Source organism: Cydia pomonella, chromosome 14 (genome assembly GCF_033807575.1).
Source record: "Cydia pomonella isolate Wapato2018A chromosome 14, ilCydPomo1, whole genome shotgun sequence".
NCBI lineage: Eukaryota > Metazoa > Arthropoda > Insecta > Lepidoptera > Tortricidae > Cydia > Cydia pomonella.
Genome location: NC_084716.1, coordinates 16520220 through 16536978, shown reverse-complemented (window position 1 = coordinate 16536978; position 16759 = coordinate 16520220). Strand labels below are relative to the sequence as shown.

The 16759-nt window shown below is 37.9% G+C and overlaps 2 protein-coding genes across 2 annotated transcripts in view; one reads left to right on the top strand and one right to left on the bottom strand.

The window, feature by feature from the left end:
* The window catches only part of LOC133525076 (neuropeptides capa receptor-like), a 267296-nt gene that overhangs the window by 135695 nt on the left and 114842 nt on the right, over positions 1–16759 (top strand). The window contains exon 5 of the mRNA XM_061861307.1: positions 16018–16121. Coding sequence (XP_061717291.1) covers positions 16018–16121 — 104 coding nt within the window. The remainder of the gene's footprint in view (positions 1–16017; positions 16122–16759) is intronic.
* On the bottom strand, positions 3196–4690 carry LOC133525071 (uncharacterized). The gene has a single exon (XM_061861299.1). It carries the CDS (start codon positions 4677–4679, stop codon positions 3354–3356), a length of 1326 nt encoding a protein of 441 aa, XP_061717283.1. The 5' UTR covers positions 4680–4690; the 3' UTR covers positions 3196–3353.

Here is a 16759-nt window from a genome sequence, read left to right as displayed (position 1 = left end):
TAGTCAATTTGTGTAATAATGTCCTATAATATTTATTTTATTTATTATTTGTGTGATGAGCACAGATATATGTTCCTGAGTCATGGACGTTTTCAATGGATTTAAGTATTTGTATATTATTTATATCGTTGTCTAAGTACCCACAACACAAGCCTTCTTGAGCTTATCGTGAGACTTAGTCGATTTGTGCAAGAATATTCACATATATACATTTATTACTAATATTATACAACCTTTTGGTGATACAAAAAACGCAAAGGAGTATGTGTAGGTAAAGTATCGAGAACAAACAAAAATACTTAACTCAAAGGGAGGGTTGCCTAACTGTTGCAAATTCTATTTCTAACTTGGCAAATACTTGTCCTACATTTTCGACACGCCCGACTCAGATCTAAAAACTTGTTACGGTGTTGAACAAAAACATTAGGTATATTGAAATTGAAATTGAAAATATTTATTTCGGATTTTACAACCATCCATATTTGTTAGTATAACTTAGGAACTAATGTTAATTTTGTACTTATTATAATATTACAACTAAAATACCTAACCTATTTTCTAAATTTCAAAAATCCTATAACTTGGCGAATCCAATGCGCCAGTATAGGATTCTCAACCCTCTCTGCAATTACTTCCAGAATGCTGTTGGTACTGCCCCTAAGCCTGCCCATCATCGAGACGATTCGCTTTCGTATAATCGCGTGAAAATCGTCTGTATGGGCCTCGGCGAACATGCGCGATGCACTACACCATGTGGGCAACCCCAACAACATTCTGAGTGCATTATTATATTGCACGCGCAGGGCATTTAAGGCTTTTTTCGAATACTTCACCCACAGGCTGCTCGAGTAAAATGATTGATTGAAAGCTTTAAAAAGCACAATTTTTACTTCTCTTGAGCATCGAGCAAACCTGCGGGCGAGCATGTTAGACCTTACGGCCAATGCCCTGCGCTCCCGCTCTATATCTAGGTCATCATTAAGGTCTTGCGTTATAATATGACCTAGATATTTCACTTTATCCACAAGAGAGAGTGTGGTTCCATGCAGCACAACCGGGGGTACGGAGCTCGGCGTGTAACTTCCAGCCTTAAACATTAGCACCTGACTTTTCTTTGGGTTGTACTGCAATCCATGTGTCTCAGCATACGTCTCACAAACCGCAAGCAGTTTCCTAAGGGCACTGATAGACGGACTGAGCAGCACCATATCGTCCGCATAACTAAGATTGTTGGCACAAACACCATGTATATAGCAGCCTGTATATGTGCTACTCAGTTCGTCTATCAGCTTGTTTACATAAAGGTTAAAAAGCTTGGGAGACGTAAGCCCTCCTTGCCTCACACCACACTCGAGCTTATACTCTGTAGACATACTATCCGCCCATCTCACCTGGTTCAATTGATTTTGGTACCAGTATTTCAGTATATTGGTGTATACCACCGGTGTGCCTGTTTCCTTTAGCTTTTGCCACAGAATGTCATAATTAACGCGATCAAAAGCTTTTGACAAATCGAGGAAACAGGCAAATACTGGAGTCTTCCTTTCCGTATAATACCCAACGGTGTGCTTTAGACACAGAATAGCACTTTCGGTGGATAGCCCAGCTCGAAACCCGAACTGCGCATCCTGTATTTTCAGGTACTTATTAAGAACTGTGTCCAGCAGACCGTCGAGTATTTTTGCAGTGATTGTTGCAAGCGAGATGGGCCGATAGTTGTCTTTATCAGAGAGGTCTCCAGTTCTGTTTTTGGTAACAGGCACAACAATCGTCCTCATCAAAGCTGCAGGTAAATAAGAATGGCTCAAACATAAAGTGTACAGCATTGCAAGTACACGCGGCAAGTGCACCCCTGCATGTTTAAAGTGCTCAATGCTAAGGCCGTCATGACCTGGGGACTTACCTCTTTGCATTTTATTTATCAATATAGAAATATCTTTAGCCGAAACGGTAATCCCCTCCCCGACGACCCCAGCATCACGCCCCATATCAGTGCTACGTCGCGTGTCCAGCAAGGATTTGACCCTGAAATGGTCTTTAAACAGCTCCGCAATTTCCCTTGACCCATTCTTACCACCCACACTTCCAGGTAGACCAGGCCTCACGTTCAGGTTTTGAGTTTGCTTCCAGAACTGTCTAAAATTACCTTCTTTGTGGGCCAAGGCCAGTTTATCCATTTTAAGTTGTTCTTGCCTGTCTTGGCACCACTTTAGCCTATATTTAAACTTTTTCCTACTTTCTACCATCTCATTATATGACCTACCTTGCCTAGGCTTACCCGCTAATACCCACAGCTGAAAGTGAAGCCTCGCCTCCTTATGCGACTGAGCTACATATTTATTCCACCCAGTCACATAGCCACCTCGTCTACATCTAGTACGTGTATATGTGGAGACCGCGGCGTCAGACAGAGAAGTTATTATCGTACTATATAACTTATCAATGACTACAAAGTGCTCACTATTATTACAAGCCTTATCACCACATTCTCGCAATTGGTGAGGAAAATCCACATCTTTCAGGCTGTTATGACAAAGCTTGTAATATTCCACCACTTGTTCCTCCGTTCTGACCCCCCACTTTACTCTGTTATCTACATTGACAGATGGGTAATGAACGGGTTTTAACATATCTAAACAACAATCAATAAGCATTGGGAAATGGTCAGACCAATATACATCATACATAATAGAAATGTTACTTATCGTGTTCCACGCACAATTTGTTACTAGACAGTGGTCTAACCATCTTCTACACCCATGCACCTCACTCATGTAGGTATAAGTATCGGAATTTAGTCCTAATTTTTTGACATCAGCACATTGCCATAGCTGCTCCTCACAAAAATCCATCATTTCTCGATAAAATAACTCATTTATGTGAGCATTGAAATCACCCAATACGTACACAGCTTGCACATCATTATTGTCTTCTATGACCGCTGATAGCGCACTGAGACACTCAGTAAACAAAGGCAGGTTTTCCTGTGAGTTCGTAGGCATGTACACACACATTACCATGAAAACGTTGTAGCCGGTTGATATTTTTATAGCCGCTATTCTATCACTATCACAGTTTATAACTGATATTGATTGGAAAGCACTTTTACGCCATAGGATACCTACTCCACCGTACGGTCTGCCCTTTATCGTACCCGTTGATATATCCACCGCCGACTTCCCCGTCCATCCAAAATCAGCATCCACCGTCCCCAGGAGTGGGATCTCAAACGGCATGAGCCATGTTTCTTGAACCACTATAATGTCGGCATGCTGACACAGCAATCTTATACCATCAATAGCCCTTTTAAAAGACCTACAATTATAGGTAATTATTTTACAATTTCCTCCCATTTAAATATTTATATTTACCTGGCTACTCGTTTGCTCGATTTCTCGATTGCTCTGGCTTTTTTCCACCTTCGTATCTTTACTTATATTTGTAAACGTAACAAAACGCCTGAACCGAATGCCACTCGGCCATAAACTATCATTAAGGTATATATCCAATTTCGATTGATTTACATAAATTTTGTATGAATTATACCCTTTGTCCTTTTTCATTGCAAGTTTCCATAAGACCACCTTCTCTCGAGTTTTATTATAAATGTAATCAGTAATATCGACCTCTGTCACATCCTTATGCACATTTGAAATTAAGACCGGCACCTTACTTTCCGCCGCTTTAAATTTCGAGTCGGCGGCCAGACTCGCTTTTCCCATATTACCAATAAACAAACTTTTCTTCTTAGGTTTACGAGGTCCTTGTGTTTGCCATTGACCCTCATCCGTTTTACTTTTTGCATCAATAGGCTTTTTCAAAATATCAGAATAAGATTTATTTTCCGCGTCATGTGTCTCTAACGGCATAAATTCTTCCCTTTGTTTACCTGTAACTACGCAATATTCATTGCCAAGGTCAGCTGCGTTCCCGCTAACTTGAGTGCTTTGTTCCTTATCAGTAATCCGTTCCGACGTCAGCGTTGGTTCGCACATAGGTGGGAGTGCGACGGAAGGTATGTCGTCCACACCATGCGTGTGACAAGGCGCGCAGGATGGGTCGGTGACCTCAGTGGTATTTCGCTCGGACAATGCACTAGCTTCGTTATTAAAAGTCATGCCATACGGCCCACTATCATACAAGTATGCACCTCGTTTATGATTTACGAATGTTGCCGGGGTTGTCGTCAAGGTATTATTTGTAATTCTACAAGTCTGCAATTCGTTTTTTAACGTGTTAAACTCTTCCTTCGTGGTATATGTCTCCTTGATCTCCCGTACTTGCGACTGCAATAATAATAAGTCCTTTAATAATCTTGTCACATCCACATGATCGAAACTAATCGGAGGAAGTTTATGCAGATCCTTTGCCACGAACACTGGGATATTTTCGGGATCCGTGTTCGCAAACAGGTTCAGCATATCTTCCAAGTCACGTTGAGCTTTGTTGTTCCTTCTAGATACCAATCTACCACTATTTGATATTGCATCAAACAGTAGCTTTTTTGCCTCATCGATGGCCTCTTCCGAAAATCCTGTTTTACATATTCGTATTAAACTTTCGTTGTCCATCACCTCTAGTTTGTTTTGCATAAAAGCTAACACCTCGTTAATAACAATATTGCACTTCGCGCACTTCACAATCGTTGAGACCGCCATATTGCACACACGCTCGCCCATCACAGCGTTCGCGCGACGACGATATTGACTTATAAGTAAAATATTGATAAGATAAAACGAACAGCGATACACAATAGTCTAAAATCTACTTACAAAAACAATATACATAATGGATATATACAGAGGATTACTATAACTAGCTTAAATCTAAAACTGTTGTAAATAATTAACGCGATTAACTTGTTTAACTAAGTTTATTACAATAAAAAATAAGCAAGTACATAAGATTCGATTATGTCGTGTCACGTATCGGCGCTAGAAGGGACTGACATTTGTGTACATGCATCAGTGCGTTGATGCGTGTTTGCTCTACAATATTTTCAGGCGTTATGATTTGCATTCCTTCCAACATCCTCTCCTGAATGCAAACCCATTGCAGCTGTGAAGGTAGTAAGCTTCAGGCGAGGTAGTCCTTTGGTAAGTGCATCAGCTATCATGCCATTGGTACTGATGTATTCGACGTTTACTTTTCTGGCAGCAATCTTGTCCTTCACAAAATGGTATCGCACATCGATATGCTTGCTCCGAGCATGATAGGCACCAGAACCTGAAATACTAATAGCGCTCTGATTATCACAATACAAAGTTATTGGCGTACCTGAAGATTTATGCCAAAAATCATCTTCAAGCTGTTTAAGCCAAAGCGCTTCTTGTACAGCATAGCTCAAGGCCATATATTCTGCCTCAGTAGATGAAAGCGCCACTGTGGCCTGTTTTTTGGAGTTCCAACTTATGGCAGCACCCTGAAAGATAAAAATATATCCTGTGCAGGATCTTCTGTCTAATGTGTCACTGGCCCAATCTGCATCACAATAGCCAGTCATGTTATTGCTGTCTTTCTTGAATGTGAGCTGCAAGTTAATTGTTCCTCTCAAATATCTAAATATTCTCTTAACAGCTGCCCAGTGCTGAGTTGTCGGACAATTATTAAATCTGCTTACAGAATTGACAGCAAAAGTTATATCAGGGCGTGTACCCTGTGATAAGTACAGTAAACATCCCACGGCTTCTTGATAGGGTATGTTTTTTAGAATTTCATTTTCATTTTCAGCCTTCTTCAACTGAGCACCAGCTTCAAAAGGTGTAGGTACTGGCTTGCAATCATACATCTTGAATCTGTGCAATATCTTCTCAACATAAAGTGATTGATCGAGAGAAATTGTATTCAGATTATCACTCTGCGTTATTTTGAAGCCAATACATTGTTGAGCTGGACCGAGATCTTTTATTTTAAATTTTTCTCCCAGTTTTCCTTTAATAAACTTTACAGTCTTTTCGTTGTTGAATAGACAGAGTATGTCGTCGACATATACTGCAATGAAAAATATATCATTTTCACTTGTAAGTCTGTAGTATATGCAAGGATCTACGTTTGATCTCTTTAAACCAATTTCTAACAGAGCAGCATTTAACTTTTTGTTCCACTGTCGACTCGCTTGCTTTAAACCATACAGAGCTTTGTTGAGTCGACAAACTTTATTTTCTACTTCATAACCAGGTGGTAACGCCATGTAGATTTCTTCCTCTACATCACCTTGGAGAAATGCTGTGATCGCATCCATCTGGTGGATTTTTAAGCCATATTTAGCTGCTAGGCCAATGAGATATCTTACCGATGCATAGCGTACCACTGGAGCGTACACTTCGTGATAATCAATGCCTTTGGTTTGTCTAAAGCCTTTAATGACGAGGCGCGCCTTGTAGCGAGCAATATTGCCAACGTCATCCCTTTTAGTTTTAAATACCCACTTGCAGGGAATAATTTTCTTGCCCTTTGGTAAATCTACAACAGTCCATGTGTTATTTTCGATTAATGATTGATATTCATGTTCCATAGCAGTTTTCCAAAAATTTGAATTTTCACACTGTAGGGCTTCTACATGGTCTTGAGGATCATTATCCAACAAGCTCATTGCTGATTCAGAGCTGAAACATAAAAATGAATTCGATTCTATGTTATCAACGACATCATGGCGTCGGCGTGGTCTCAAATTTATACGACGCACTTCAGGACTTGTAATAGTAGTGTTATCTGAAGGAACATATGTCTCATCCATATCACATGGTTCTTCAAATACCTCACTAAAATCCTCATTATTTTCAGTGTCATTTGATTCACTCTGATTTCCTTCATGATTATTGTTTTCCTCTATTTCAAAATGAATTGCCTCATTATCATTTCTATTATTATTTATTGTCCTTATTTCTTCATTTGTCTTATCATGAGCTTTATTTTGTTCAGGCAATTTTGTTATTTTTTCAATTTCACATTTATCCATAGCTTTGTTCTGCCCAACTGTCTCTTCCAAAAATACTACATCACGGCTCATTACTACTTCTTTACTTCTTTCATCAACAAATCGGTAGCCTTTGGTACAGTCACTGTACCCGACAAATATCAATTCTCTAGATTTTGGATCAAACTTGTGTCGCTTCTGTTTGGGAATATGCACCATAGCCCGGCATCCAAAAATTTTCATATGGCTTAGGTCAGGTTTTGATCCGGTCCATAATTCTTCTGGAGTGACTTCAGAGAGAGAGCGACAAGGAGATCTGTTGATGATATGTGCGGCTGTGGCTACAGCCTCAGCCCAGTACTCCGTCTGTAATGAAGCATTAAACATCATGCATTTAGCCCGTTCCACCAGAGTGCGGTTCATTCGTTCGCTCAATCCGTTTTGTTCTGGTGTGTAAGGTATGCTTGTTTGATGTTTTATCCCAAAACTTTTCAAACATTGATCAAACTTATGATTTTTGTATTCTGTTCCACAATCTGTTCTAATAGTTTTTATTTTCATATCAAGTTCATTTTCTACTCTTCTTTTAAATTCTAAAAACTTCTCTAATACCTCTGTTTTTTGTTTCAGGAAATAGACACATACTTTTCTCGAATAACCATCTATAAATGTTAAAAAGTACCTTGCACCTCCGATAGACTGTTTCTCCATTGGGCCACAGAGGTCTGAATGAATAACTTCAAGCAGCTGTGTTGCCTGAGAACCTTCATTCTTGAACGGTTGCCTGGTCTGCTTTGCTTTTAAACATGAAGTACAAGCCTCTGCTTTTTCCTGTGGGAAAAACTGTACACCAAGTGTATATTGTGGAATTTTCTCTAAGTCACTGTAATTAATGTGACCTAAACGCTGATGCCAGACGTATTTGTCTTCTGTTGTGACTGTCATTGCATGCCCACTTGGGCCAGTTATTAATTCATAAGTATTATTTACTTTTTTTGCTTTTGCCACAATATTTCCGCTCATATTTATTATTGAACATCCATTTTTATCAAACTCGACTCTATTTCCACTGTCAATAATTTGGCTCAATGACAGTAAATTTTGGGCTAATTCAGGAATGAACAATACATTCTTTACCTGTATCTGATCAAACTGTCCTGAAATTTTACTTGGTACCCGGATGGTCAATGTTCCACAGTCTCGTACTTTGAGTATTGTGTTGTCTGCTATCTTGACACTCTGAACAGGCGGAGTTGTTCTATTCTCTAGCCATTCCTCATGCATTGTCATATGGTATGAACAGCCAGAATCGACTAGCCAACTGTCATCAGAATTGCCCACAGAAGCTGAAAAAGCGGCAACAAAACCATTTGTAGTGCTTTTTTCTTCTTTTTTATTATTTTTAAACCAACAATACTTTCCCAAATGTCCATAATTGTTGCAATTATAACAACGGGGACCTTTAGATTTCCCTGAGTGACTCTCCTTGCTTTTACTGAACCGATTTGGATATTTCTTTGACTTTGCATAAAAAGCGGTAGTAGTATCTGCTGATGTTTTTACTTCTTGAAGTAACTTAGTCTTAATCAGATCTGCACTAATTTTTATGCCTGAGCTCTCTATACCCATAATCATTGGCTTGTATTCATCGGGGAGACCAGCCAACATTAATGTCCCAAGCCACTCATCACCGACACTGAAACCTATGTTTCTCAACTTGTGTGCTGCCGACATAATTTTGTTAATATAATCTTCAATGTTTGTACTTGATTCTAAGTTGGTATTTATCAAATCTTTCAGTAGCCCAACTTTCCTTAGTAAACCGGAGTCTTCAAACGCTTTGCACAAATTGTCCCATACCTGTTTTGCTGTGGTTGCTTCTTGCACATGTACATATAATTGTGGCTCGATCGCGAGTATTATTTTAGATCTCGCTTTCGTATCTTTTTTCTTGTCACTATAATCTGCAGTAATGACACTTTCATACAACTCTTCATGTTGCAAATACGCTTCCATTGCAAACTTCCATGTTGTAAAATTATCTCTTCCAGTTAATTTTTGTATTGATAATGTGTTTGTAGCCATCATTTTATCAAATATTTAAAGATTTGAGCTGAAAAAGAACTTAGTTTTTTTTACGCGGCAAGTGAGGTTATGTTAATTTTACTTTTGTGTTCACTATTATTTTATTACACTATACTTTTCAAAAACTATATCAGGCAGGGACGGCCCATAACCTGTTGTAAATAATTAACGCGATTAACTTGTTTAACTAAGTTTATTACAATAAAAAATAAGCAAGTACATAAGATTCGATTATGTCGTGTCACGTATCGGCGCTAGAAGGGACTGACATTTGTGTACATGCATCAGTGCGTTGATGCGTGTTTGCTCTACAATATTTTCAGGCGTTATGATTTGCATTCCTTCCAACAAAAACAGACCCTTGAGGCATTGTACCAAGGATGCTGGGGGCATTTCTTCGTTGTATCGCAATACTGATACGTTGTGCGAGGAAGCCACCAGCTCTTCGATGACCAATTAATAGTTCTGATATTTAACTCCCCATTACATAAATAATGATACTTTTACCTAAATTGTTAATTAATAGTACGCTTAATGAATGAATGAATGAAATTAATTTAGTCCAGAAAATTATTTCCATATACATTTACACATCATACAATTACATTACATAATAAAATAAAATTGCATCATAAAATTTACATAACAATATATTATTACATGTAGATTAAGTTCAAAACTAACAATGATGTGGACCATTATGTTGTCTATAATAAATAAATAATAATAATTATTATATTAAATTAAAATTCCAACAAGGGCCTGTGTCCCAGGTCACCCCGATCCCGTTACGATAGGCTTGTGGTAGCCCCTCCAGCGCTCGTGCAGCGGGCTAGCGTCCCACTCTCTCACCGCCGACAGTAGCGTGTTGGAGGAGGCGTAGATTGCCTATCTGGCGGTGGCGCTTTTCGCACGCAGCAGCGCGTCCCAGCCCGCCTCCCCCCTCCCCCCCCCCCCCCTCGCGAACATGGCGCTCGCGCTGCACCAGCGCGGCAGGCGGAACAGCGCCCGCCACGCGATGTTGTACTGCACACGCAAGACTGACCGCCGCGCAGGTGTAGTCGGACCATAGTTTAAGAAGTACTAGCTATGTTTAATGATGAGTCACGTTTAACCATACTAAATATATGGTGTACCGAACTATTTGGCTACTTTGACTGCTACGAAGTATTTGACGCTGACTGTACTGTAACACGTTATTCAATCTGAATCGGGCTCTTAGAAAATGTCCTACATTTTCGACAAGGGCGTATTTCGCACGCTCTCGGTATTAAGTATCAAGCGGAAAAACTAGAACACGATGTCATGTTACGAACATGACATGACTATGATATGACACATGAGCGTGATAGATGTTTAATCATTATCCGCGTTTTAAGCTTAGGTAAAAAAACTTATAGTCTGATACGTTATATATGGCCGACCTTCACCGATCTGCCTGACGGTTGAAACTTATAACCAGACATAGAAGTTTTTGTGGCACAAACGAGTGGTTGAGTAAATGAAACATCGATAAATCTGTTATCGATAAGTCAGTCATAGATTAATAATTAAAAGATCTAACTTCTACTTGCTGTAAATTACCGAGAAATTTCAAGACTGCAAATTAATTATAAATCAGTACATACTTCTATGACATATAGTTACTACTTAATAATTAACTTAAACTATAGTATACACTGCCAAAAATAATAGAAAACTACCAGTATATCAAAGAAGATATCGAACGTGTTTTGTATTCCGCGGTAGCTAATATCTTCTTATACAATATAAAAAAATATCTATAACATCAAGGTAACATCGATAATAGACATGTCGATATTTCATTTTTGTCAATCACTTTATTTTGCCACACACACTTATATGTCTGCTTATAACTTATATTTTGTGAAAGAAAATATGTTCTTGAACATAAATAAATAGAGTTGCTTAAAGAACGACGAAAGGACGAGATTTGCTTGTATCTTTATACGAATAACCTGTCAAGGCATCCTTATGGCAAGCGACAAAATGGGACGTTTTGCCGGCCGCGGTCACATATGGTCAAGGCTGATTTTAATAAATTTTTGTTTTTTGTTCTAATTCACTGACTTCCAATGGGACTAAGTATACAACTTGTACAACATAAATTCAATATTACACATTACATTAAATTGAACATTTAGGGTTGCCTATCTTTTTCATCATAGTGACCGGAAATATAACGGATATAAATACGGCAACCACACGGTTGCCGTATTTATATCGATAATTGCACTCGTCTGCCTGACGCTTGAATAATATATCAAAATGATGGTAATTTTATTGCCAATACAGTGGTATAGGGGGAAGCCAGTGCTGTCAAACTGGTCTAACTTGACAGACATTCAGACGTACTCTCAGAGTAAACAACAGTTGAAGCGTATACAATGATGTCAGGGTTGCCTGCGGAAATCCTACTACTAACGATTCCCAGATGTGGTACACTGTGTCACATCAAAGTCAGTAGAGAAGTCGCTTAGACGATCTGTATTTACTATTATAAGGAGTCAAATTATCCCTGCCCCTTTCCAATTAGATTTTAATGTACAAACTAAGCAGATAAATTTGGTATTACCACGGTTGTGGTATTAAACAAAAAGCGTGGTGCAAAGTTATACAAAGGCTTCTATTTAGGTCAACTCACCTAACGACTTAAACGGTTTTCTTCATCTTACTATCAAATCTGCTTAAGCTATTAATTAATACCGTTGAACCCGGTGCCGAATTAAATTCTCAGGAACACGATTAATCGAGAATCTAGGTGAATCATTTATCTACTTTAATTAATGAAGACTTGGTTTAGCGTAAGGTATTAAAGGTAAATAAATAAATAAATATTATAGGACCTTATTATACAAATTGACTAAGTCCCACAGTAAGCTCTATAAGGCTTGTGTTGAGGGTACTTAGACAACGATATATATAATATATAAATATTTATAAATACTTAAATACATAGAAAACACCCATGACTCGAGAACAAATATCCATGCTCATTACACAAATACATGCCCTTACCAGGATTTGAACCCGGGACCATCAGCTTCGTAGGCAGGGTCACTACCCACTAGGCCAAACCGGTCGTCCAAAATTAGATTTTAATTTATTAAGATTACAAGTTATTGTCAAGAATGATTTTTCACGACACCAACTGGTAAAGGTCCTCTTGCTTGTTTAAAAACTAATGAGAAAGTGACATTTTATCCACACGTAGGGCAAAGTAATCAGATGTCAATTTTGAGTTTTTTCCTTATGTTAACTGGTAAAATTGACTTTTAAATGATGATTTTGAATGTTTTTTTTCATTCGGATTTGATTTGGTTTTATTTTTTGGTATTGCATAGTAAGCATTTTCCTCGAGTTGGTGTGCTGAAAAAAATTGTGTTTCACTTGGAGGTAAAGTTTGTTTAATCCTCGTGTCTTGAAACCCACGCAACGCTCAAGAATCTTTCGCTTGCTCGTGTATCAATATTAGCTCGAGCGGTTAAACAACAACTTTGCCCCCTTGTAAAACAAATAACTATTGTAACACATACTTTTATTGCTGACTGGGGTTTAGTAGTCATTTTTTGTTTACAATAACAGTAAACATAATGTATAAGTATATACAGAGGATTACCACAACTAGCTTAAATTTAAAATAGGCCCTTGAGGCATTGTACCATGGATGCTGGCAGCATTTCCTCGTTGTATCTCAATACTGATACGTTGTGCGAGGAAGTCGCCAGCTCTTCTTTGGTCACCAGTTACGTCAACCACAAGCTTCGTGATTTCTGCAAAAAACTTGTGCGCACTGGGACCCCATGGACCTAGACTGTACTTTTCATAAGCATTTCTATCAAGTACGGCTTTTCTAATGAACTTAAACCCGATAAGTTTGAGTTCTTCCATCGAGGAGATTCCCTGGCTACGTTCCGACTGCATCATCAGATCAGCTCCATGTTAGCATAGAATTTTCATTAGAAAGGTCTCACGAAGTACTTGATAGACATGCAAAAGAGAAGAAGACAGCAATAGAAATGTGTGCAACAAGATTTTATTTTAACAGCAACTTGTTTTTTAGTACATGACATCCATTTCAGTTGATAATGATTCGTAAAAAGGTAGAGTCTGTCTAACCTAACTTTGCGCCGATCACGTCATATTTACATAGAAATTTGACGTTAATTATGACATTTCCACACTTCGTCACTACAATTCCGTTAGCGTAGTCCACGTTCACAGCGCGCGTGCTAAGTCTCCAAGATGTATCAGGACCATTAAATTTTATTTACAGTTGTACGTTTTTGTTTTTAAAATATGTGGTTTTTTCTGCCATTTCTACTAAATCACGAGCTCTTTTGATTCTTAATGGAGAAAAAAAGTGTCCTCAAATTTCCATACATTTTTCAATCCTTCCATTCCATTAGCGTCATTCATACAAAGTCTATAAAAATGGTAACGTAATGGAAATAAATAACTTGGGACATTTTAAGGATTGAAAGAGGTCCTGATTCTTAAATGTGTCCAAATTAAAGAAGTGTAGTGTTCAACTACAAATAAATAATAAATTTGAAGGAAAAAAGAACTACTTTTTCCTCCATTTTGATCTATCTAGTATACAAGTAAATAAGTCATCACTTGTGTGAAAGAGATTTCGACGAAGTCATTATGGAACTCAAGGTCACGGGCAATTCTCTAGTTCGCTTTTGCTTCAAATCTCTCGTAAAACGAGCCCTATACAGCTTTACTTTAGGTTCAAGTTTCCTTTAACACAAGTTTGTTATTTGTCGTTTTGACTTTTGGTCTAGATTGTTTGCTGTTGATTTCTTTGACTAGAGAACTAAGTAATGAAATATATAACGTGTTTATTTCGAAATAAGGAAAGACTTACTTAGCGCGGCTCAGGAGCTTTAGAACTTGCGATCCAATTACTTTTGAGACAAGTTTGTCTCAACAAAGTCGGACAAACCTAATAAAAGTTGTTCCTGTTTAAACAAAACAGTACCTATATCTCATCATTTACGAATTAACTTTGAAGGTCTCAGTACCTGGTCTAACGTCAACGTTATCTGTTATTTTCAGAACAATTTATGGATTTGATAGAGGATGTTGCCAGACAATAGTTCGTTTTTGACCCAATTTATATTAAAAAATTGCAAGGGTAGATCACTTCCAAAATCTTAAACGATTAAAGTTGGCATTTATTTTCAGTTGTATATTATACTCTGTGTACCATAACAGACTAGCAGTATTATTTTAGGACAATATAACTAAGCGTTTTTTGAAATTATTATTGAAAACCTGATTCTTACAAGTGACATTTATGGGCTCATTCTACTCAGAATTAACAGCATTCTCCATCCTACCTATTTTGTCACGCAAAATAGGCGCAAGTCGTCGAGTTGCGGAAAATCGCCCGTATACAATACAATACCATCCTACCATTAAAAAAAGTTGTCCCAAATTGTTCGTTCTATCACGTCACGTTTTACTGTGAAAACTTTTTAACTTATATGCGCGTGACGTAGTGAAAACTACAATTTTTATACAAATTCTTGGGACATATTTTATTAGCATCATGAATGAATATGCTAGTGATTCTGAGTTGAAAGAACGTAAAAACACCAGGATCTATGAGAATCAGGTCTTCAATTTTTTTTAAAGCTCAACTAGTGATGATAATAAGTATATTTTCAGAGTAATTGTTATAAAAGGTATTAAAAACCCACGGGAACAGCATTTCAGCTAGTTTCGCGCGGCGCGCCATATATTTTATCCTCTTCTAATTTCCAGCAGCGGTATCATGGTCGCATTTTTATCACCTGTCATGCCATGCGTCGCTTTCGCACTTACATACTTGTTAGAACGTGACAGAAATGGTGACAAATGATAAAGAGCCCACCATATTAGCCCGACTGGCTTGACGCGCCTTTAACGTATTCTGGCGCAACGAATTCCAAATATCAAATTGTTTTACGGGCTGTTGCGGTCGTTATGCAAGATGGAAAAGACTTCGTCAGCCCAGCACCAAAATTCTTTTGTAAACCGTTATTAAAAAAAAAACAAATATTCATTTTGAACCTGTTTTTCATGAGGATACGCCCAAAGTTACGAACTAACTTTATAATTGATTACTCGAAGATAGCGGTAGGTTTTTGACACCTGTATGATAAATCGTTATTTATATTCATACAAGCTTTTTAAATATTGCTCATAAATGTCTTATTTTCCATTCTTAACTCCAGAGAAATTCATATAACTTTGAAATAACTATGTTTACTTGCAGCAAAGCTGTAGAAACTAAGTAGGTAAATCTTCAAGACAGAAATTATTCCTTTGTGCATTAATTCTAGAAAGCTGCTTTGCATTCTGTTTGCCTTATTCTGATTTAAAAAACAATTTATTTGAATGTGATTTTCGTTATTCCAAGAGATATTAGGGCGGTTTCAGGCTAGGCTACGCGCGTGTTAGCTAGTATAGACCTAGTAAGGAAAATTAACGCGCGTGTAAGCTCATAAAAAACCAAATATAGGGAAGTGTAACGTGCGCGTAAGCTCCTACCGCCGAAACGACCGTATACGCGCAGAAACTTAATGAGGATATACGCGCAAAATTAAGCCTAGATGGCGCTGGTGTGTCGTTTAAAATAGATTCACTTCTTGTTTATGGAGTTAAGAAACTGTGGCAATAAAAATTCTAGGGTGCTAGTGGGATACCTGGAATAAAAGCTTAGAATTTGTATTATTTTTATCACGTATGCCTCCTACTAATTTGATATAATGTATTGTATGACATAAACGTGTACTAAACTTACAATTCCGCATTAGCGGTTATTAAATATATAGCGATTATTAAATCGTTTGTCCCTTTCCATCATACCAATACGTCGGAAAGGGACAAACGATTATTAGCGGCATCGTAACTTTAGTACACGTTTATGAATAAGGGGGTATATGTACATATAGATTTGTTGATGATTATTAAGATTAACAAACTAGTTTCGTTTTGTTCAGGTCAACAAAGGTGTCAGAGAAGACAAAAATGGGCCTGCTGAACGGACAAGTGCACGGAGAGACGCGGCAGGCTAAGTCTCGGAAGGCTATCATCAGGATGTTGGGTAAGTTTAACACGTTCATTGCGACACGGGGTCAATTCGACCCTGTATGGTAGACTGAAAAAGATTCTGAAGGAACCACGTTAAAAACGCGCTTTAAACTTTTGACCGTCAAAAACGTCAACGAACGGGTGCGGTTACAGCCCATATCAACCTACACGATTATTATTATTATTTTATTTATTAAAATATAGTGGTATTCACAAAACAAACAGAGTTTGACTGTGGGGTCGCCAGTCTCTAGTTATATAACTAAAGCTAATTTATGACTACAATGTATGAAAATGTATTTTTAATATAGATTTAAATTTAGTCTTATGACTTCAGGCAAACTATTAAGTAAGTATGGAATTATTTTCCTAAGGGTTCTATCCCCGTAGTAGTTATTAATTCTAGGAACGGATAGTTTGCCTGAAATCACAGCCTTTGTGATGTAAGCATGATTAACTGGTGTTAAGGAATCCGCTGAGTTAAGCTCCTCCTGGTTATTTATTGCAAGTAGGTGTTTATGTTTTAAGCTAACTGGTAAAATATTGCAAATTGACGTGCCACGTACCTTCAACAGGCGCGTGGCGTTCAAAGGGTTAAGCGGGAATTTGTATGAATTGTGAAAACCTACATAGATCTACGTAAAATGGTTT

Coding starts and splice junctions, on each gene's coding strand:
- LOC133525071 (XM_061861299.1), bottom strand. CDS start 4,679: ATGGGCGAGCGTGTGTGCAATATGGCGGTCTCAACGATTGTGAAGTGC.